Genomic DNA, 21,060 nt, shown 5'->3' on the forward strand with positions numbered 1-21,060 from the left:
CAATAATGCTGATAATTGTGAACTTTTCTGCTATTTAATAAGTCAGACTTTTTTTATTGGGAGTGTCAAATTTTTAGTACTTGTGGGGTTTAGCATTGGAATTTACCAACTTTCAAAATACCATAGAAAATTCTACAGTTTAAATGAATTAAAATACTTAAAAATAACAAAAACAACACTTTTCTCCTAGCACATGAAAACAGACGGGATATGCAAAGTTCCTAGTTGATCAGACAATTTGAAATTTCACTTTATTTTAAGTGAAAAGAAATTTTAGCAATGGAATTCCCTTTCTTTACAGTTTCTCAGTTTTTCTGTGGTACTTCTTGTGATCAAATTGGTTTTGGGGGGAGGTGATTCTTATATGCCAATTTGCACTTTTGTAAGGAAAAACCTGAACGCTGTTGCGGTTAAGTTTAATAATTAAGTGGAAAACATCTTTAGGACCCTTACAAGCGAGAAGCTGCAATCCCTCGGGACTCTCACCTCCTGGCTGCATTGCCCATGCTCTTGGTCCCCCCCCCCCCCCCCCCCCCCCGCCACCCCCATGGGATTTCCTGATCTTTCTGGAGCAGCTGGAAAATGTCCTTGGGCAATATGTTATTTTATATGTTGACCTAAAATATATCTCCTTTAATTTCATTTTTGTTGTCACAGATATACATTTTAAAAATTATGTGAATATATTTTTACATTTTGACTTTTCTTCCAAAGGGTTAAAACTGGGCTAAAGACTGAAGGGGAGAGGCGGCACCTGGGAGCTAACACCCATTGGCAGCCTTTTGTAATACATAATTTGCCTAAAATTGTGCGCTGAGCACAAGCTTTTGTTTTCTAATTGATTTACGGTTTGAGCCACTTTTACCTCATCCCCTACTGTCCTGCACTCGGTGCCAGCGAGTACATTACAGTGAGCGATGATAAATTACAGTGCACTTGTGATGCCAATGCGTCAAGAGTAAAAACTGCATGCTACACGGAGCTTCGTGTGTTAACAGTGGTGCGGAGACAGCCACAGCAGAATTTCATTTGTGTCTCAGAAATAACCATTTGTTCATTTGATCACTTACTGCAATCTGTCTATCAGACTGTAATTGAAACTGAAGATTAAAATTATACTGTTAGAGCTTTTAATTTCTTAATTGAGACAAAGTTTTTAAGTGCTTAAAAGGTGTGAGGGGAGGACGTTGTGAGGAGAGAATATGAAACGTATAATATTTTTTCGTAAGTGTGAAGTTTGGGATATTTTTACCACATGTTCTTTTTGTCCAGAAAAAATAGTAGTAAAATTTACATATGCTGATCTCTGTTTTATCTTTATCTTGTTTGTTTTGTAATCCTATTTTATATCTTAGTTTATCTTATTTATTTTATAATCTCATAAAACTGTACTCCTTTGGATTTTCTGCACTTGGCCCACATTTGCTGTGTATATGATTCATTTGCACATAGCAAGTTGATTCCCATCAAGTGATTTAAGTAAGAGATGAATGAAAGAACCTTCAATTTATTAGAGTGCCTTTAATTGTTCCTTTTATTGATACAAGAAGAGATTTGAAATCTATTCCAGAGGCCCATGTGGCACATCATGGCATGAGGTGTAAGGAAAGGCCAGGGCGGACACCTGGCCCTGGAGGCTCTGCTTCTGTTTAGATCGAATGCTCAGTGTGGGTGTGCCTCCCTTTGGGAAAGTCAGTCCACCTTAAATTTTATTTTGCACGGTGTCTGTGGGTGCTAGTATCGAAATATGAAGAAGCAGATTTATGGCGGCTGCTGGGCACAACAAATTAAGTTGACAGTGATGTATGAGAGCATAATAGCACGATGATCCCTCAGTAGCGCGGCTGGGCGCCTCCTGCTTCATTTGGCTCTTGTTAGGATCTGTTAGGCAGCTAAATAATGAAATTCTGCTGACTGATTTCTGTTTTCCCTTTTTCTCTTTTCACCTCTGCTTTCTAAAACTTCTAATTCCCAGACCCATCCTCATGCCAACAAACTGCCCTTGAAGGATTCTTTCACTTATGAGGACTACAGGTTGGTGCGGACTGTGTGTGTGTGTGTGTGTGTGTGTGTGTGTGTGTGTGTGTTGGGGGTGGTTTCTAAGTGAATGTGGGGTATTGGAAATGAGGGAAATGCTTCAGTAAGAAGTGACCTGCTGTGACCATTTAAAGCATCAAAACAGATAGTCTTTCAGAAGTTATAATGAACAGCTTGGATAAGTATCGGCATTTTAATAGCCATGTAGAAATTGCCATTAACCTGCAGTGGTAGGCGATTAGTTGAGGTAGCCAAATGCTACTTAAGACTAACGTTAGTGTTGGGTGGTCCTAAGGATATTTTTTTCTTATTTAAGAGAGACTCCGTTAGTGTAAAATGGGGATTTTTTTTTAAAGAAAAGATTTAATTCACTGCACAATGTAATAAAAAATCAGATTTTACATTTCATACAATTCTTAGAGGATTCTGATCAGAAAGCAGTTTTATCATTTGCTTCTCATTGAGGCTTAATGTAGGTGCAGAGTCAGCATTTGGGGAAAAGAGGGTAGAGTTGGTTTGGGGAAGGAGGTTTTGTGGATCACGAACCCTCCCTGGAAGGGCCCTGAGACCTGTGCACAGCCTGCCTTCCCGACTCCTCCCCGTGAACAAGGGTTTCCCTTAGTCTCTTGCCCTGCACTTCCTCCGGCTCTCCTTGTCCATCCGTTTCCCCTCATCCCCTAAAGCTCAGATTTAGTTGTAAATGATGGTGAAAGCCAAACATTACCTTTGGTACTTAGGAAAAAGCTTTTAAAATTTGTGAGAGGTCAGCTGAACCTAAATTTCTGGTCAGGTTGTTCTTACTGCAATTGGCTTTTAAATGTTCCATCCTTAAATCACCTTTTTTCTCATTGTTATAGGTGGGCAGTCTCTTCTGTCATGACTCGACAAAACCAAATTCCCACGGAGGACGGTTCCCGGGTGACCCTGGCTCTGATTCCTTTGTGGGACATGTGTAATCACACCAACGGCCTGGTAAGCGTCTCCTTCCTCTGTGCTGTGTTTGGTCCGGGAGGCTGTTGTTGCTGAGCTTCCAAGTGGACATTCCCCACCGTCATGGGCTCCCCTCTGCCTGCCTTCAAAAGGAACAAAAAGGGCCACTCCTCCCCACCGCCCACAAATAGAAGCTGGTGTTTTTCTTTCACTGTGTTAATACTGAAAACTGGGAATTTGAATCTTACACCATTTTCAAAAACCACAGTGAACTACATTTATTTGCTAAGCCATAATTCCAGCCTAAACATTCATTTTCTTATCTTATTGTACCACAGACTAAACCAAAGTTTCTTTTTCTTATTCTTTTAAAAATACTCATTTATTGAAAAAAATCGTCTTTCTCATTTCCCTTTTGTGTTCTTTTTTTTTTTCTCTCCTCCCTTTGCTGACTCTCTGCTTCCCGTTATGTACTTTTCTGTGATTCTTTCCTATCCCTTGTCCCTTCCTTGATAGGCTGACAAATCCCTGGCTGTGTTTATTAATCTGCTTTTGTTTGGGAGCCGATACTCACTTTCCCTGGTATGGAGGGATGGGGAGGAAGGGGACTGCACCTTTGCCTCCTGGTCCTCGAATGGGGGAATCAGTTGGCGTCATCAGACATGGGAAGCACTGGGTAGGAGATTTATTATTACTGTAAAGTGCAGCTAGCACAGGGGGATGGTTTCTCTGTTTCTCAGCATTCTTGGGATTCCAAGCAACAGCATAGGCTGAAGCACCCTCTGTGCTGAGGTGGTTGTCTGAGAAAGATTTCCTGATGTTAATAGGTAGAAATATGATAAATTTAAGATTATTTTGAAATTTTAGACATTATTCTACTAGTATACTGGTTGGTTAGTTTTTTGTTCATCCTTTCTTAATGTTAGCTTTCTTTGTTATTATTAGCAGTGTTATAAATAGACTAAAGAAATGCTGTAAATGATTATTTCACATCTAATTCCACAAAATGGCCAGAACACATGTAATGTGTGCCAGACACTTAAGATAGAATATTCTAGTGCTAATTTGGGAAGGTCTAGCAACAAGTAAGCTCTTGAATCTTAAACGTATTTAAATTTTGCCATAAATTAGATATGTTTAATTTAATTAGCAATACTAAGAAATAGTAGCATGTTTTATAAATTGTTTTCATTAATGAATATAATTTTGTATTTTTTGTTTTTTTCTTCAAAGGTATTTTAACCTCATCATAAGCTTGAACTTTTAAAAATTTACAAATAACTTTTAATATATGACTGTAGTATTTTTTTCTTTTTGGATTAGATCATTGGCTCCCAAACGCGATTGATCTTTAGGGTTTATTTTCTTATTTCTAAAAATTTTTTTTAAAAGTACATGCTTTACTTTAAACAAACAGAAAGACTTGACCAACACAGAAGACTCTGGAGTAAGAGGAGAGGCCCGTTTCCCAGCGCCCCGCGGTGCACTTGATGCCCCAGGTCACTCTGGTCTGTGGCTTTGTTCAAGTCTCTCCCGTCCTTTCGCTGTGCATTGGCACTGTCACACACTCACATACGTGCTGGGTTTTGTTTTGCTTCCATGTAAATGGAATAAAATGATTCACCCTTTTCTCCCCTAAAAGTAAAAAAAAAAAAAAAAAGTTAGTTTATCTCGAAATACACATAATGAATCGATGACAGTGAATACTGTATCTGCCCTAATACTATTCAAATAGTTTTTAAACTACCACAGTCCTGGCAAAACCTTTAGAAGGCTTGTTCAAGATGCTGGTACTTTTTCTGATAATGGTTATTTTCTTTTTTTTCCTTTTTGTTTTTTTGAGACAGAGTCTCTGTTGCCCGGGCTAGAGTGCATGGCGTCAGCCTAGCTCACAGCAACCTCCAACTCCTGGACTCAAGCAATCCTTCTGCCTCAGCCTCCTGAGTAGCTGAGACTACAGGCATGCGCCACCATGCCTGGCTAATTTTTTCTATATATGTTTTTAGTTGTCCAGATAATTTCTATTTTTTTTTTTTTTTTAGTAGAGACAGGGTCTCTCTCTCTTGCTCAGACTGGTCTCGAACTCCTGAGCTCAAACGATCCCCCCGCTCGGCCTCCCAGAGTGCTAGGATTACAAGTGTGAGCCACCACGCCCGGCCAATGATGATTATTTTCCCTGCATACTTTACACCTTTGTTGAACCATTTCCCATTTTAATTATAAGACTTTGTAGGAAATTTACTGTGGTAGAATTTAAGAAATTCTCTTCTTTAACACTATAAAGTTGTATATTGTACATATTAATAATCTATTTTTTAAAATAAGGTACTTGAAATCAAGGCTCAGCTTTTCAGACAAGAGATTTTGTTTTTTGTGTGCGTCTATCCTGACGATCATTTTCTTACTGTCAGTCTATCCCGACTGTCACTGCGGGAGTAGGTGGAAATTTGTAACCCAGCAACACTGTCTGCTTCTAACCGTGTCCCAAAAACCTGATTATGGCAGTAGAAACCAAAGAATCAAGTCGGTATCAGTAATGACAAACCAGTAACAGCGAGGAAGTACAGGAGAAAATAAGACTGGTTGCACACCATACCAGAGATCCTGGTGAATGTGTACCGCTCTCCGAGCCGGCTGGAGAAACATGTAGGAAAGGTTAGAAGGTATAGTACTAACTGTAGGAAATAACATGTCTTTATATCCCGCACGATTTGTCCAAAATTATTATAACATAAGCAGCAGGTTTTCTTTCTTGAGGTTGTTAAGTTTATTGGAGAAGGATCCCTCTAAGTGATTTATAGACAGCAGTTAGTTCCAGTTCATACAGTGTGCTGGAGTAATCAACCCTTGCATTTGAATATGCAACTCTACCAGCCAGGATGAAAGGGCAGAATTGAGGGAAGCTGTTTCTGAATTGCTTTCTTTCCATTTGTGTATTGAAGAAAAATTGAAAACCTTTAGATTTAGATGAGTCTTAGTCTCAAAGTAAAAGCCCGAGTTTTTACAGCAGTGGCTAAGGCCCCTACACAGCCTGTTCCTGCGACCCCCGGCCACAGGTGTGACTAGCCTCGGGTTCTTGACTGTGGCTCAGGCCCCAGCACATGCCCACGTCAGGGCCTTTGCGCTTGCTGTCACCTCTGCCTGAGACGCCGGGTCCTCAGCCATTCCCAGGACGCACAGACTCCAGCGAGGCTATACCTCCCGGCCACAAACCCCACTTCCCACCTGTTGGGTTTCCCTCCTTTGTCCATATCCTGCGTTTTACCTGTTTATTCTTGTATATTGTTGGTTCACCTCCTTCCCCATTAAAATGGAAGTTCCATGAAGGCACAGTGAATGTCTTTGTCTATTTTGTTCATTGCTATATCCCAGTACCTGGTATTTTTTGAGTGAATTCATGAATGGTGAATAAATGAACGTGAAAACCCATGCCTAGGAAAGAAGACCAGAGAGAAGTAAACCAAAATGTTGACATAATTGTTAACTTTTTCTTTGTTTTTTTTAAAATATCTTCCAAATTTTATATGATGAGCCTATATTACTTTATCTTTCCCCCCTGCCAAAGAAAGCAATATGATAGGTACTTGCAGAAAGTTTGAAAAATGTAAAAAAGGAGGAAATTTAAATGCTCTATAAGCCTCACTCAGTTTACATCTTGAAGGGGTGTGTGTGTCATGGTCTTCCTCCTATATCACTTTTGTTATATAAATTAAACTAGAAGGCACCTGTGGCCCTGGCTGGCCAAGTGTGTTACAGAGCCCAGCACAGGTGCGGGTGGGGAGCTGTACCCCCCGCAGGCCGTGGCCCCTCCCTGGCGTGTGCCGGGGTCCGCCTGCTTGTGCCCCTTCCCAGCATTGCCAGCAAACTCCAGCTAGCCAGGCCCAGGCGCCTCCGCCAGGCACACCTGCAGCTCCTGCAGGGCGGTTCTCAACTCCACGTGTGCTCTTCTGTTTTTCTTTCTTTTCCTATGTCTGTCCCCCACTAGATGTCCCTGTGGGTGGGGACTGAGGCTTTTCACCCTGTTTTCCAAGTGCCTGGCTTAGGGCCTGGCATAGAATGGGCACTTACTAAATATGTGTAGAAGGGAAGTCAGCCGAGGGCGGGAGAAGCAGCATATGGAGGGACCCCAGCCCCACTCCTTCCAGCCTGGGCTTTGAGTCGGTACTGGTCAGTGGCCGCAGATTCCTGGTTGTGGGTGGTAATTTCCAGGGGCTCCTGGCAGAGGGCCCTTGCCGAGCAGTGGGGTCCCAACAGCCCAGGAAGGCCTCTGTGGTTGCCTGTGCTGGCCGCCTTTTCTGAATAACCGTCGGGCATTCCCAGGGAGAGCAGAGGCTGAGAATAGAGGCTCTGGACCACTCTGCTCCCAGGCAAGGGAGGGGCTAGGTCTGTGGTTCCTTGCATTTTGATGAATCTTTGTTGCCACCAAGTTGTACACTCAGCCTCAAAACATTATGCCCCTTGCTGAGAAAGGGCTGCAGGAGGGGGCAGGGACTAAGCCTGTTTGTGGGCACAGGAAGCTATTTCTTAAGCCTTGCTGTTCACTGAGGTTACTGAGAGTGGGAGATACCTGTAAAATATCCTTAAACACCCGTGATCCTTTCTCCGTCATCTCCCTAATTTCCCTCCTCCTCCCCCTCACTGCAGTCCTTCCTGGTTACTCTACTGGTGGGGGCCATGTGTAACACACCACCGATGCCCGGGAGTGTCCGGACTTTCCCTTCTTGGCAATTTCTTATTCCGTACTTTGTTACTAGGGTGATGTTTTGGGGTCAGATGTTCATGGAGCTGATTTTAATTCAAATAAAGTGTTTAAAATATTCTGTGAATGAAAATGTTCTAGAATCCTTGGCCTCATTTACTTCTCATTGCTACATACTGCTCATTGGTCTTTGCAGGTCAGAAGATGAAGGCTTCTAGATATATGGTTAATAAACAATTGGTTCTGGGGATCTTGGGTTTAAAGATTGGTGTTACGTGGCCTTCCCTCCCAAAATATCATTCCCTAGACTCAAAAGTAATCTTCTTTTGAATCTAAGATGTTGATATCTTTATTAGCAAGTAGCTCTTGTAGCTGTCTGTCTTCAGTCTTTGTCCAGGATAAACGAGTAGGTCAGAAAGTAATCGATGAGTGTGAACAGACAGTCTAAGAGCTTGGGGGACTACTCCAAGGGACAGAACTCTGAAAAGGAGCTTTTTATATAAACTGGGGACCTGTTCTTTCCCCTGGGGGTTCATGCATCAAGTTAATGTTATAGAAGGCAATGCCAGGTGTTAGGTTCTGTGTGCTAAGCGCTGGGGACAGGGAGATTAACTGGGAGCTCCTGGTCTCCAGCTCTGATGGGCGGGGAGGCAGGACCACAGATAACATGACTCTAGGCTGGAGGGAGTGAGGGCAGGATGAGCGTGGCTTCACAGAGAAGCCAGGCCTTGGCTGAGTCTCGCTGGCATACCAGGAGTAGAAGGTGGTCCCAGGCAAGAGGGCACTGGCACGGTGCCTGTTATGGCAGGTGAGTGGCAGTTCCTGAGGCCTAAGGGAAATGCGGGCCTCCTCTTAGTTTGGCCTTGCTCAGGAACTTGGATTTTATTCTGAAGGCAGAGTGGAGTCATAGAAAGATTTTAAACAGGAGAGTGACATTGTACAATTAGCAATGCAGGAAGGACGGTACTGGATTCTGAGACCAGGTTTAAAAAATTGGAAGGTTTTTGCAAGTAATAAGCTAGGCAACAAAGAATAAGGACTGTAGCAGAGGAATGAGGAGGAAAGAAATAATCCAAAAATATTAAGAAGATAAAATGCTGCCCAGTTGAGGTGTGCTGAGACCATGGCATTGCCTGACCCTCACTAAGACAGGAGAGCTTAGGAGGAGACGCAGATTTAGGGTATAATTAGAGGATATCCTGTATTTATTTTAATGGGCTTAGAGACTCTCACGTTATCTCTCTCAGCAGAGAAAGAGGGAATAAGAAATGACTAAGTTATTTTGTTTTGCTTTTGCTTGCCTGAAAGTTTCGATTTCTGTAATTTTGGAGTAAAAAATATATATATAATTCAGAAATAGAGCTTTTCTTTTCCCCTGATTGTCCAGTGGAAAACCCACTTTGGTTTCTTAATGGCCAAACATTAGGTAAAGATAATACTTGCACCTAAATGAGAGTTCTCCAGAGATCCTGCTTCCTCCAGATCACCAGTGAATAGAGGCTGTCTAGAGAGAGGGCCTTACGTGGGAGCTGTAGCCTGTGGCCCCCTGCTGAGGGCGGGGCTCAAAGGCGGTCACTTGATAGTAAGTGACTATGTTTGGTTGAGACCAGCATGTGACAATCTGCACGATGTATTTTCCTAGCAATACTTCCTTCATTTCAGGCAAGTAACTTTCCATAAGAATCTCTGGTATAACTAGAATTAATCAAAATACTCAAGCAGTTCTTTGCTCGATTTTATAAAGCATGTAGGTATGTACTTTTGAGTACCTTTGGATGCCTTTTATCCTCAATTGCCAAAAAAACTTGGTGATCGAGTGACGTAGACATGTTTGCTGCATCATGACTTTGTCCTTTGTCCTGTGGCTAGATCACCACTGGTTACAACCTGGAGGATGACCGCTGTGAGTGTGTTGCTCTGCAGGATTTTCGGGCTGGAGAGCAGGTAGGTTTCATACAGATCTTGCAGAATGTGGGCTGGCCATTGGGCATGGAAGTAATACTGCGTTGTAATTTTAAAAGGTATTTAACTTTGGGAGAAAAAGTTGGGATTCTTATTTAGGATTGTTTGTTTTCTGGGACATATCTTGAGACCTAAAGCTGAAATACACATACTGTGCTTTGAATTGTTCTTTGGGTGCACAAAGGAAACGATTTAAGTGCAGTTATTTGCACAATTGACCAAATATTTGTAACACTCTTAACTGAAAATAAACTCTGTGTTATGATACTAAAATAATTTTTTTAATTTCATGAACCATATTGCTTTTATTTCTTTTTCGGTTGATTGGAACTTTCTTTATAAAGAAGCATTATTTAAAAGGGGCAGTATTTAAGTGTCAAAACCATAAGGGAATCAAGAATCTTAAGATCTGTTGTCTTATACTTTCACTTTAATCTGTGATTTTTTTTTTAATCTGATGATTTGAGTGGGAGCAGGGTTAAGCCTTTCAGTAATATGCATCTATAAATACCTGCATTCTACCTATCAGTCTTACACCTAAGCAGATAATACAGAAACAGAATTGATATAGACTACTGACATTCCAGTTAAGATAAAATGAAAAATATTAGTCTAACAAAGTACTTACTGATCTGGTCTTTCTTCAGAAAAGTTCCCAAACTCTCCTGCTAGGCTTGGAATTAATTGCCACAGAATCTAGAAATAAATTTCTGACAGACATTGCTTTAAAAGAAAAGTCTCTCCTATATTAAAAGGAGAGGAAGAACATGGCGAATTTTAAAGTGTGCATAAAGTAATAGCCTTGCTGTCCCTTGGAAAACAAAGAGGACTGTAAGAGAGGCCCAGGGACCCCGGGGATCTGGGATCCTTTGTGTCCTAGTGAAGGCCTCGGTGAGTGCTCTCCTTGGTGGTCTCCCCTCTGCCACGTGTTGGTAGAAGTGGGTGCTCAGCCTCACTGCATCCCGGACAGTTTGGGAAGCTGGGAAAGTTGCACACCTTCACCTTCGAAATACCTGGTTTATCAAATAGGTGTACAGTTACTTTAAGCTATTTAATGTGAAGCAGCATTAAATATAGGAGAACTAATCCTTTGCCTTGCTCTGTATTGAGAATGCATGCTAAGTTTGTTTTATGTCCTTTATTTTTTCTTTACTGCATCTCAGATTTACATTTTTTATGGCACTCGGTCAAATGCAGAGTTTGTGATCCACAGTGGTTTTTTCTTTGACAATAACTCACACGACAGAGTGAAAATAAAGCTTGGAGTGAGTAAAAGTGATAGGCTCTACGCCATGAAGGCCGAGGTCTTGGCTCGAGCTGGCATCCCCACGTACGTAGAAAAACTTGAAATATTTCCAGTTGCATGGTGTTTACTTGGTGTGTTAATAAAACTTCTCTACAGTAGCTTGTCGTAATCCCTTTATCCCTGCTACACAGCAAATTTAAACCAGAGTGATGCTTGGTGATTTACCAGCGGTTTCAGATAAACTGAATTGTGTCATTGGGAGCATTTGCAGTCAGTTCTAGGGGATATGGCCTGAAATCCTCATTAAGTTAAATAAGTGCTTTGGTGTCATTAATGTCTTTCACCTTGAAAAGGTTAATGACCTGGATCAATTTGTTTCGTTTAATTCTTTGCCACCATTAGTTTCTATAATGAAGTCATGATCCTCAGTGATTTCAAGAATTTCAAGTTAAATTCTTTAAGATTTTCTTGCATTTGAGGTGTAAAATGATAAAGAAGACAGGAATTATGATTTATTAGTTCCCCAGGGAATGGAGGAATCGTTTTTAATGAAAATGGATCATCTAGACCTTTTTTTATTGAGCTTATCAATATTTGATTAATGATTAAAGTGTGAACTCAACATAAATTATTATTAACATTTTTTGAGAACCATAAATATGTTTAATTCTCTGAACATGTTGTGTGCAACCTAAGATTCTTGCTGTTAGACTGTAAGGAAGCCTGGCGGAGATGGGCCACCAAGGCATGGCCGTCCGGTCCGGCCGCCCCCGACTGCTGCATTGTGCAAGTACTGACAGTTGTGCATTCCTAGTTCAGATGAGGAGTCGGACTCACTCCAGCTGAGCTCTCCTTGAGGACGGCTCCACGTGCAGTAGATTTAAGGGCTTCACTTTGGAGCCAGTGGGTAACTGCTGCGGGGTGACTGATCTTGCTTCCTGCTTTTGTCAGTTCCAGCGTTTTTGCGTTGCATTTCACGGAGCCACCCATCTCTGCCCAGCTTCTGGCTTTTCTCCGCGTCTTCTGCATGACCGAAGGTAAATCATGTCAGGAAGAAAGGGATGTTGACTTTTTTCTTTTTAATTCATGGAAGTATAAAGCATAGGGATTCAGATTAAAGGTGAAATTGTTTAAAAGTAAAGCACTGTTGGGAAGCATTAAGGTGGCAATACTGAAGAAAGAAGAAATTGATCTGTTTTACCCTGGAAATGTTTTATTAAATCCTCAGTGTGTTGTTAATATTCATTTGTAACACACAAGTAATTCTCTACCGCGTTAGAAAGAAACTTAAAGCATCTTGGATTATGTGAGTATATACAAATTCTATATTTGTAGATGGGAGTTTTTGATGTACTCTAAGACTGACAAAGCATAATTTCACTCACAGGACACTAGTCTCTAACTTACTGGAGAAGTTCATGATCAGTTGACACTGATGTCGTGTCGTCAGCAGGGGTGTATGTGGACCGTAGGACTTGGTTTGCTAACCAATTCTGCACTCTAACTCTGAAATTGCCAGCAAGCGTTTAGCGCCAGGCATCGTGTTAGAGTAGATAACATTGCAGACAGAGTCTGCGGAGAACACACAATGTTCTTGGCTACAGCCTTGTATTTCAGGCCCAGAAAGAGTTAAATAGATGTATTGAGCATCTACTTTTGTCTTTGCTTAAGACAAGTCCTCTGGGGTTTCTTATACTGAGATTTGACCTCTTGTGGTTATGTTCTTATTTTCTCCTAAAATGTACTCCTCCAAATTCCCTGGTCCTAGATTTCATTTTTAAGTGTGTGTGTGTGTATGTGTCGGTGGTGATACTGTTATTTTGGTAGACTACCTTAAACCCTGTGCAGAACAGATTGGGTACGAATAAGTGAATGAATGCGTGAATGATCGACTGAGTGAACTGACAGGTAAGTCTCCTGGAAGGAAGCTGCTGAGTGCAGGGAAGAGGGCTGCTGGTCAGAGCAGGCAGTCGTGGCCCGTGGCAGGGACACTCTGCGCCTGCTGTCTGTGCCTCTTCACGTCTGGATCCAGGGAGCTGTGCTTCATGAGTCCAGGGCTTGACATTGCACAGGAGGCAGAAGAAACTTAGTCCCAGAATACAGAGAGGCAGCTTAGACACCAGCCACAGAAAGTAGAGGAAGTGAGATATAGTAATTGTTCCTTATAAGGAACCGTATTGCTGTAACTTTACTGTCATTCAAGTGGGAGCTTTTGGTGATTTTTGTACTTTGGTAGTGGTTCATCAATTCAATTTAATGAACACAAGTTAAGGGTTAACTGTGGGCTTTTTTCCATATATATGTATGTTTATATACATATATATTTCTTGATATATTACATATATTCATATACAGATAGATACAAAATCGAATGTCACAGTTCATATCCTCAAAGAATTTACAATTAAGAGAGCTGAGGGTGATGATATTCCTAGAATTTGTGGAGCACTCACTGTGTTCCAGGCACGATGCTAAAGGTGCTATATACTTAATTTTAATTTTACCAGTATTGAGAGATAAGTATGCCCATTTTACTGTTGTAGAAAGAAGGTAAGTAACTTGGCCAAGGTCACTCAGCTAACAAGTGATGACCCTAACATAGAGCCCAGCTCTGTTAACGTGATCCATGGAACAAATTCCTAGCCCTCTAGAGGTTTGGAGGAAACAGCGTTTGAATTAGACCCTGGGGCACCATTAAGGTTTGGCTTTGGTGGGAGGAGGAGCAGGAGGAGGGCACAGCTATAAGGACATTCCCTGCAGAGGAGGAGCCAGGCTGAGGGGCAGGGGTCCTGGGCTCCGCACTCTCCAGGGTGACCAGACACACAGCTGCCTGGGCCAGAATGGGGACCGGGCTGACTGAGGCACAGGGAGTAGCATCGGGGACCTGTTTGCTGGCAGGAAGCGGGGGAGGGCACCTGCTCCAGAAGCACTTGGTTCCTCTCCCGTGTTCCAGGCAGGTCACGTTGCTACGTTGTCTTACTCCCCTTCTTTTAGGTTTTATTTCTCTAGGGATGTGAAATGAGTCCAGTTTCATGGTAATAAAGTAGCAGAGAGAAAGCTCTACTACTCACCCCTCAGCTTTCGTCATTGCAGAGTAAAACCTGGGCGGGCTGAGGAAGGAAATAGTAACCTTAGTGTTTGGGGCTTCTGGAAAGGAATTTTCAACCACTGAGGAAGATTTTATTTAAAAAAAAATCTTCACTGCTTTATACAAAGAATATAAAATGAAGAATCAAAAATCTAACTTGAATTTTATCATGACCTTTACTAACAGTTAAATACAACTTAATAAACTTCGTTTTTGAACATTAGATAACTTCTGTTTCCTTAAAAAAAACAAAACCTACTTGAATCCTTTTAAGTCCGTTGATTCTCCTTAGTTTCCCATTAGTCATAGGAAGACAATTTGTCATGTCAAGACAATTGATGTATTCTTTGAATTACTCTAACTAATACTAATAAAAGTTTGGTTTGCTGGCAGCAGAAGTTCTTCAATTTGAATTGTAAATAGTGACAGCTGTGGGGCATTTTGCTCTGAAAGAGCTACTGTCTCATAATGATATAAGAAGCGTGGGTATATTTCTTGAGCATGAATAGGATCGACATGTTTTGGTCTTTTGGAGATAATGTGAGATAAAATGGGAGATAAAGTGCTCAGAGCAGTTGCTTGGATTCTTTCCTCTTCTTAAATATATTTGAAGGTAATTGAGATGTTCACGTTGTGTTTATTTGTAATTCCTATTTAAATTTCTGACAAGTGAAAGATATGGCCATATTTTTCATTACCTAAGGTTTTTATAATCCGTTTTCTTGTTTCAGTTTGTGGCTTACTCGTTGTAAGATGAGATAAATAGCTTTGCAGGTCAGCTGCTGGAGTAAGCGCTGATCGGGTTTAAGTGTAGAAGGGTCACTAGATCGTTGTGACTGCTGTTTGTTTTCGCTGTTTACGTTGTTCAGCTGGATGTCTTTTGACCCAGTTGGCATGACTGAGCTCAGAGATAGTGAAAAAGGTATTGTCAAAACAAAGGTTACGTGGCCCCATAGATTGTCTTCAAAAAAAATCTTGTAAAACTGTCTAGAGGCTCTCAATGCCTCTCATAAAAACGGTGCAAAATGGAGTGCCGTGCCAAGGCCTAACTTGGACTCCAAATATAGGAGACCTCACCTCTTTTTCCTCCCCTGAAACCTAGCTCTGTCCCCACCTTGGAGAGTCTAGCGATGGCCTGGCTGACTGATCAGGGAGGGCTTTTAACTGTGGGAAAATGACACTGTTGGAAAAGATATTTGCTAAGGTGGATTGCTTGTTAAAATGAGAAGTGGCACTCTTTTTTCCTCCTAACAGATTGTTGTTTGTATTTTTTGTAGAAGAACTGAAAGAACATTTGCTAGGAGACAATGCTATTGATAGAATCTTCACCTTGGGGAACTCTGAATTTCCTGTTAGCTGGGACAATGAGGTCAAACTTTGGACATTTCTTGAAGATAGAGCCTCACTCCTTTTAAAAACATATAAAACAACTATTGAGGTAATTAGATTGAATAAATGAGGATTTGTGCTTTGTTGTGTTTTTAAAGATGTCTAATAAGAGATTTCTTCCTAAATGTAAATTATTGTAATTTTTTTAGCAAAATTAATTGTATATTTGGCATTTTTCATTTAATATATTACTATTTTTATGTTTAACATGTTTATACTTAACCAAAAATATCATATTTAGGCATTGTTCATTAGAAGATATACTTTTTAAACTATTTAACACCTTTTCCAATTTTAATTTATGTGATTCCACAAACATAAGTTTTCATTTGTGCCTTTAAAGTTCACCATTGAGCCACTAACTTCAAATATGTCTTTTTCTGTCCTCCATTGGTATCATTCACCCAGTTGCTGCCCTGGGGCTACCGTAAGACAGAGGATGGCTTTAAAAATAAAGTTCTCTGTCAGATGTTGTAACACTGTTTGACTCAGGTTCTTTCTTGTTTTATAACAGTTTTGTTGAGGTATAAGTTACATACAATAAAATTCACACTTCCGAATTACACATTTGTATGTGTCTAGTCATGCACCCACCTGCCCAGGCAAGTGTTAGAACCTTCCATCACCCCAGAAATTCCCCCATCCCCTGCCACAGCCGACCTGCCTTCAGTCTCTGTGGTTCTGATTTTGACTTCTTGTAATTAATTTTGCCCTTTTTTGTTTTCCAGGAAGATAAATCCGTCTTGAAAAACCACAACCTTTCTGTTCGTGCAACAATGGCCATCAAATTGCGCTTAGGTGAAAAAGAGATTTTGGAGAAGGCAGTGAAGAGTGCAGCTGTCAACCGGGAATACTACCGCAAACAGATGGAGGGAAAAGCCCCGCTTCCCAAATACGAAGAGAGTAACCTTGGGCTGTTGGAGAGCAGCGTGGGGGACTCGAGGCTCCCCCTGGTCTTGAGAAACCTTGAGGAGGAGGCTGGAGTGCAGGAGGCCTTGAACATCAAAGAGGCCGTCAGCAAAGCCAAGGCTACAGAGAACGGGCTGGTAAATGGTGAGAACTCTATCCCCAACGGGACCAGTTCCGAAAATGAAAATTTAAATCAAGAAGAAAGTAAAAGAGCGATTGAAGATGCCAAAGGATCTTCTTCAGACAGCACTGATGAAGTTAAAAAGTAGCTCTGAGATGAAGTCCGAGCTGGTGGGAAATTCAGTTTAGCAAAAGTTCGTGGACAGTCCATTCACATCGCTGTGTTTCCTTGTTAACATTTTTCTTTCTGCAGAGAGGAAAATATGTTTTTGCTGCTTTATATAAAAATGATTTTTTTAAGTTATTTAAAAAATCTAGCTTCCCATTTTGATTAAGATTGCCATCTTACTTTTAGGGAAAACAAACTAGTTAACAAACAACAACAAAGGGGGAAGAGGTGCCTTTGGAAGATTTTGCAGACCCATTGTGGGCAAATGTATTTTCTTCCTGGGGAAGAATTCAGTTCCTCTATCAGCTGTGCTTTTGTGGGCCTGTCATCTTGACAGCCAGAATTAAGGCCTGCTCTGCCTCCTGCCAGCGCCAGTTGCTGGTGGGACTCTGGGTATTCTGCATGAAGGTGGAGAAACTGCACGGCGGAGAACAGGATGGAAGTTGGGAAACTTTAGCGTCTGGGCAAAATCTTTGGTTTTTCTGCTTATAAAAAAACTCCCCAGTACCAAAAGAAAAGGTAAGGTGGCAATCTTATTTTTAATAGTTTTAAATGTTGATAATAATCCTAATTACATAAATATATATATACGCACACATATATATCTAGTGATTTCTAAAAATTTGTTTACTTTTTGTGTTCTGTTTTACTGTATTAAAAACTTGTCCTTTCTTCTTGAATCAAAGTAGGACATGCATCATCCTCCTAATTTTAAATGTTGGCTCTGATTTAAAGTGGTGCATTTGATTTCCAGCGTTGGTAATGGAGAGTTTGCAAACACAGCGGCCCACAGCCTTACATGGTGGTGTTCAAAGTGAGGCAGCTCCCCAGCTTTTCTGGTTTTCACACCAAGCTAGAGATTTTCAAAGCTACACTTTTGAGTAAAAACCCTTATTAAAAGGAAAACATGATTAATAGTTTTGTCTGTTACTTTTTTTTGGAATGGGACAGGCCGTTTGAGTCGAGCTTTTATGCAAACCATCATTCCTTATTCCCCAAGTATTATTTGAACCCTGACTTGTGCTGGGGGCTTTGCCCACCTGGGCACACAGAGAGGAACGAGAAAGCTGGGTGAGAGAGCCAGCCGTGGGGCCGAGAGGCCTGCAGTGGGGCCCCGTCACCCACCTGCCCACGAAGGCAGCAGGAACACGGGAAAAGGCGTACTTAGCTTTTAGGGGAAGTAAAAGGTTGGGACAGTTTCCTGGGGTTGGAGCAGGAACTGTCCCCAGAAAGCCACCAGTTTTCAGGTTAATGATTGCTTAGTCTTCCTTAATCACAAATATTCACATTGTCTCTGATATCCTAACTATTAAGTACACTGCTTATTTTGAAAATGCTATGTAACTATTCACCCAACCGGTTTGATAAACACTGCCGCAATACAGGTAGTCCGAAGGAGTTTCTCCTTGGAGAAGACGCGGCTCTGCAGATAGATTGCCTAATTCTCTCCTGATAGTTCAGATGATTAACTCTTGAAGACACTGCCTTGAATTGCTCCGCAGGTTAGGTTTGCCTGCTACCCTGGACACTCGTGGCAAGCTTCATCTCTGTGGGAGTTTGGGAGTGTTAGTTGGTGTTGACGCCAGTAACTTTCCTAGGCCATGTGTACACAGTTTGAACTTACGGATGAGAGGAAGCATGTGACTGCCAACTCTCATGTCATGAGATGCTTTACTACAAATATCAGATAGTCTGTAAAACTTACCTGTTAATTTCCAAAAGGCAAAAGTGCTGTGGCACTCAAGGAGTTTTCTACTCCAGCATAGGAGCCCAAGAGACTAGAACTTTCATGGCCATTTTGCCTATGGATACATTTTTCTCATTGAATGAAAAGTTTTAAGCCTAATATTAAAAATGTCCTTTTTTAAAAAAAAAACAAACATATACCCAGCTAAAATGTAAAATAGCATCAGGAGACAGGATAGTTTTCAAAATGTTACTTGGAAAAGGTTCACATTCCAATGTAGCTGGAGGAGGCCGGACTGGACAGACGGGGTCCCAAGCTCCAGCCCCGGCGCCACCTGTAACGGGTGTCGTCAAGTCTGCTCCTGGGACCTGTTTCTTCATTACTTGCCAGATGAAAGAATGGCACTAAATTATCACATTTCCTTGCTTAAAAATACAGAGACCATTTTCTCCTGTCGATTAGTTCATGGACAGTTTGTCAAGTTATGTAAGTTACGCTTCCAGCCGAGAGCACCTTCTGCGTTTGTGACGTAGTAGTGGTGCTCATGAGAACAGAACCATTCAATGGCAGAAGACAGTATCTGTTGGGCAGCGCTGCTGGTCTGAGTGGGTTGAATTGCCCTAAAATGACTCCTGAAGGCTGGCGGGACCACCGCACACTTCAGGCCCCGTGTCTGCCCCGTGCCGGTTCGGCAGCTACAGAGTTGCCTGCACAAACACTTGGAGCTACAACTTAAGCATTTGAAAATTGCGGGAAAGTGATGAAATTGGCATTGAAGAACCCTCATTGCCATCTGTCATGAAAATAGACCTTTCTCTCAAATCATTTTAAAGTTTACTTTCTTAATGCTTTTGGATAAGAAGCTGCCCAGGCTGGTCATTGGGAAGACGCCAGGCTCCACTTCTGTTTCGTTAGCTCTGTGTGTTATTTGTGTAAACAGTTAGCAATTAGATTGCACCAGCCTAGAAAAAAACACCCAGTTTTTCATGGAAACTGGCAATTGATAGGTGTTTTCCCCCAATAGTTTCTAGAATAGGCTCACTAAAAGATGTATTTAATTTATTTTTTAAGAGATGGGGTAAGACATTAAAAATATTCCCAGGTTCCCAATATACAAGATTATGCTAAATTAAACCTCCTCTTAAAAATAAGGGAATTAATTTTCTGTAAATCATTAATTTTTTTTTTTAGTGGTTAATACGTACATGTTGGAATGAAAGATTAAAAAAGCTAATCCAAACAAAGTACCTGTGACTTGAGCTCAGGACTTAAATGTCACTGACTGTAAAGACTCAGTGATGGTTGGTTGAGGGCTGGGTTTCAGAGCCCAGATCTTAGTGTCACTGCGACCAGCCATAGCTATGGTGAGAAGCTTTTCATGTATCTTGTGCCGTGTTCCTCTTGTGACTGATCTTGCAAAATGAGTGTGTTTTATAGGGTATAGCTGATAATCTGACCCAAGAATTTGGCTCACTTTTACTTAAATGTCGATTTGAGGTGGGTATAGAATAGAATCCAGTAACCTCATTAAGGGTCACCCTATTATTTTAATCAGCGGCACCTTATATAATGTATTCCTAAAATTCTGTGTGTAAATTGAATTTGAGTAACTCAAACCGTATTTAAATGCACTGACAAATTTGTTATTTAAATGAAGCTGAGGTGCTGGTCCTGGTGTGCTTGGGCTGGAGAGAGGAAGCCTTTGGCAGGGACATGATCTTCCTGTCTTCATGTATTTGAGGAACTGTCGCATGAAGGAGGCTCTGACTTCCTCTGCAGAAGGCACAGTGGGGGAGGTAGTTTCAGTCGTGGGAGGGAGCTCTCTCTGAGATGGCCATGAGAGGGCTCAGGCTCACTGTCCTGGATGTGGACAGGCCACCAGCTGTCAGACTATCAGGGAGGCAAAACATGGTAGCTGGGACCCAAGTTCTGCATCCCACAGACCTGGTTCCGTGAAGCCTGCTTCTCTCCGAGGTGAGGGACCCTGGCCATTGTTAGATGTATTTGTAGCCTCCTTCAGGGCATCTTGTGCTCTCTGCCTCTAGGGAGTGCTGGGACCACCAGATGGGATGATGTATAGATGAGCTTCAAGTCCAAGCCACGCGGGTGGCAGAAAATGTTTGTGGGACTGGAGTTAGCAAGATTATCCCTGCCCTGCCCATCTGCTCGTTGATCCAGGAACTTCAGCCCTGGACTTAGCAACAGTGGTGTTCTTGGTGCAGTGCTGGGTTCTGCGGGCAATTCAGAGACCCTGCCATCACGGTGCCGAGGCAGACTTTTGACCCCTAACTGGCAGAGTACGCCGTGGTGCCCAAGGGTATCGTGGACACATGCTTTGGCCCTCAAGGGAAAGCAGCACTGGAGGCCACAGCGTGTGGCTGGGCTTAGGGGGCTCAGTTTGTGAGCATGTGGAGATGGGGCAAGCCCTTGAGGGCAGCGAGGAGGCCAGGTGTTTGCAGGGGGTGCTGAGAAGTCCAGGCCCCCAGGAGGAATCCTGCCAAGAGCGATTCCTGAGTGCCTTGCTGGTGCCCTGGTTCCTGAGAGGAGAGCGCATGTGCGATCGTACAGATCTTGTAATGAATAAACTTTAGGAGAAAGAAAATGTAGTGACTGCCAGCTCCCTTCAACACAAATGCCACCCTTGGTAGATTCCTTAGAAACAAGGTGAAAAGTGCCTAGAAACCTGTGTTCCTGGACTCCTTAGCACAGTTTATGGAGTTGGGAACTTTTAACTCAGACTGTCAGTCACACTGGTGTCAACTCCAACTCCTAGTCTTTATCTAACAGCCTCTTAATATGCTCTCACTTCTTTGGGCCACTTTCC

At 41.9% G+C, this 21,060-nt stretch overlaps 1 protein-coding gene across 1 annotated transcript in view; it reads left to right on the forward strand.

The window, feature by feature from the left end:
- SETD3 (SET domain containing 3, actin histidine methyltransferase) overlaps positions 1–17,466 on the forward strand; it is a 74,331-nt gene extending 56,865 nt beyond the window's left edge. The window contains exons 7-13 of the mRNA XM_045561037.1: positions 1,976–2,034; positions 2,895–3,009; positions 9,536–9,610; positions 10,792–10,958; positions 11,826–11,911; positions 15,240–15,400; positions 16,080–17,466. Of these exons, the coding sequence (XP_045416993.1) occupies positions 1,976–2,034; positions 2,895–3,009; positions 9,536–9,610; positions 10,792–10,958; positions 11,826–11,911; positions 15,240–15,400; positions 16,080–16,529 (1,113 nt within the window). The 3' untranslated portion in view covers positions 16,530–17,466. The remainder of the gene's footprint in view (positions 1–1,975; positions 2,035–2,894; positions 3,010–9,535; positions 9,611–10,791; positions 10,959–11,825; positions 11,912–15,239; positions 15,401–16,079) is intronic.
- Positions 17,467–21,060: the final 3,594 nt, after the last annotated feature.

This window comes from Lemur catta, chromosome 1 (genome assembly GCF_020740605.2).
Source record: "Lemur catta isolate mLemCat1 chromosome 1, mLemCat1.pri, whole genome shotgun sequence".
In the NCBI taxonomy this organism is placed as follows: Eukaryota; Metazoa; Chordata; class Mammalia; order Primates; family Lemuridae; genus Lemur; species Lemur catta.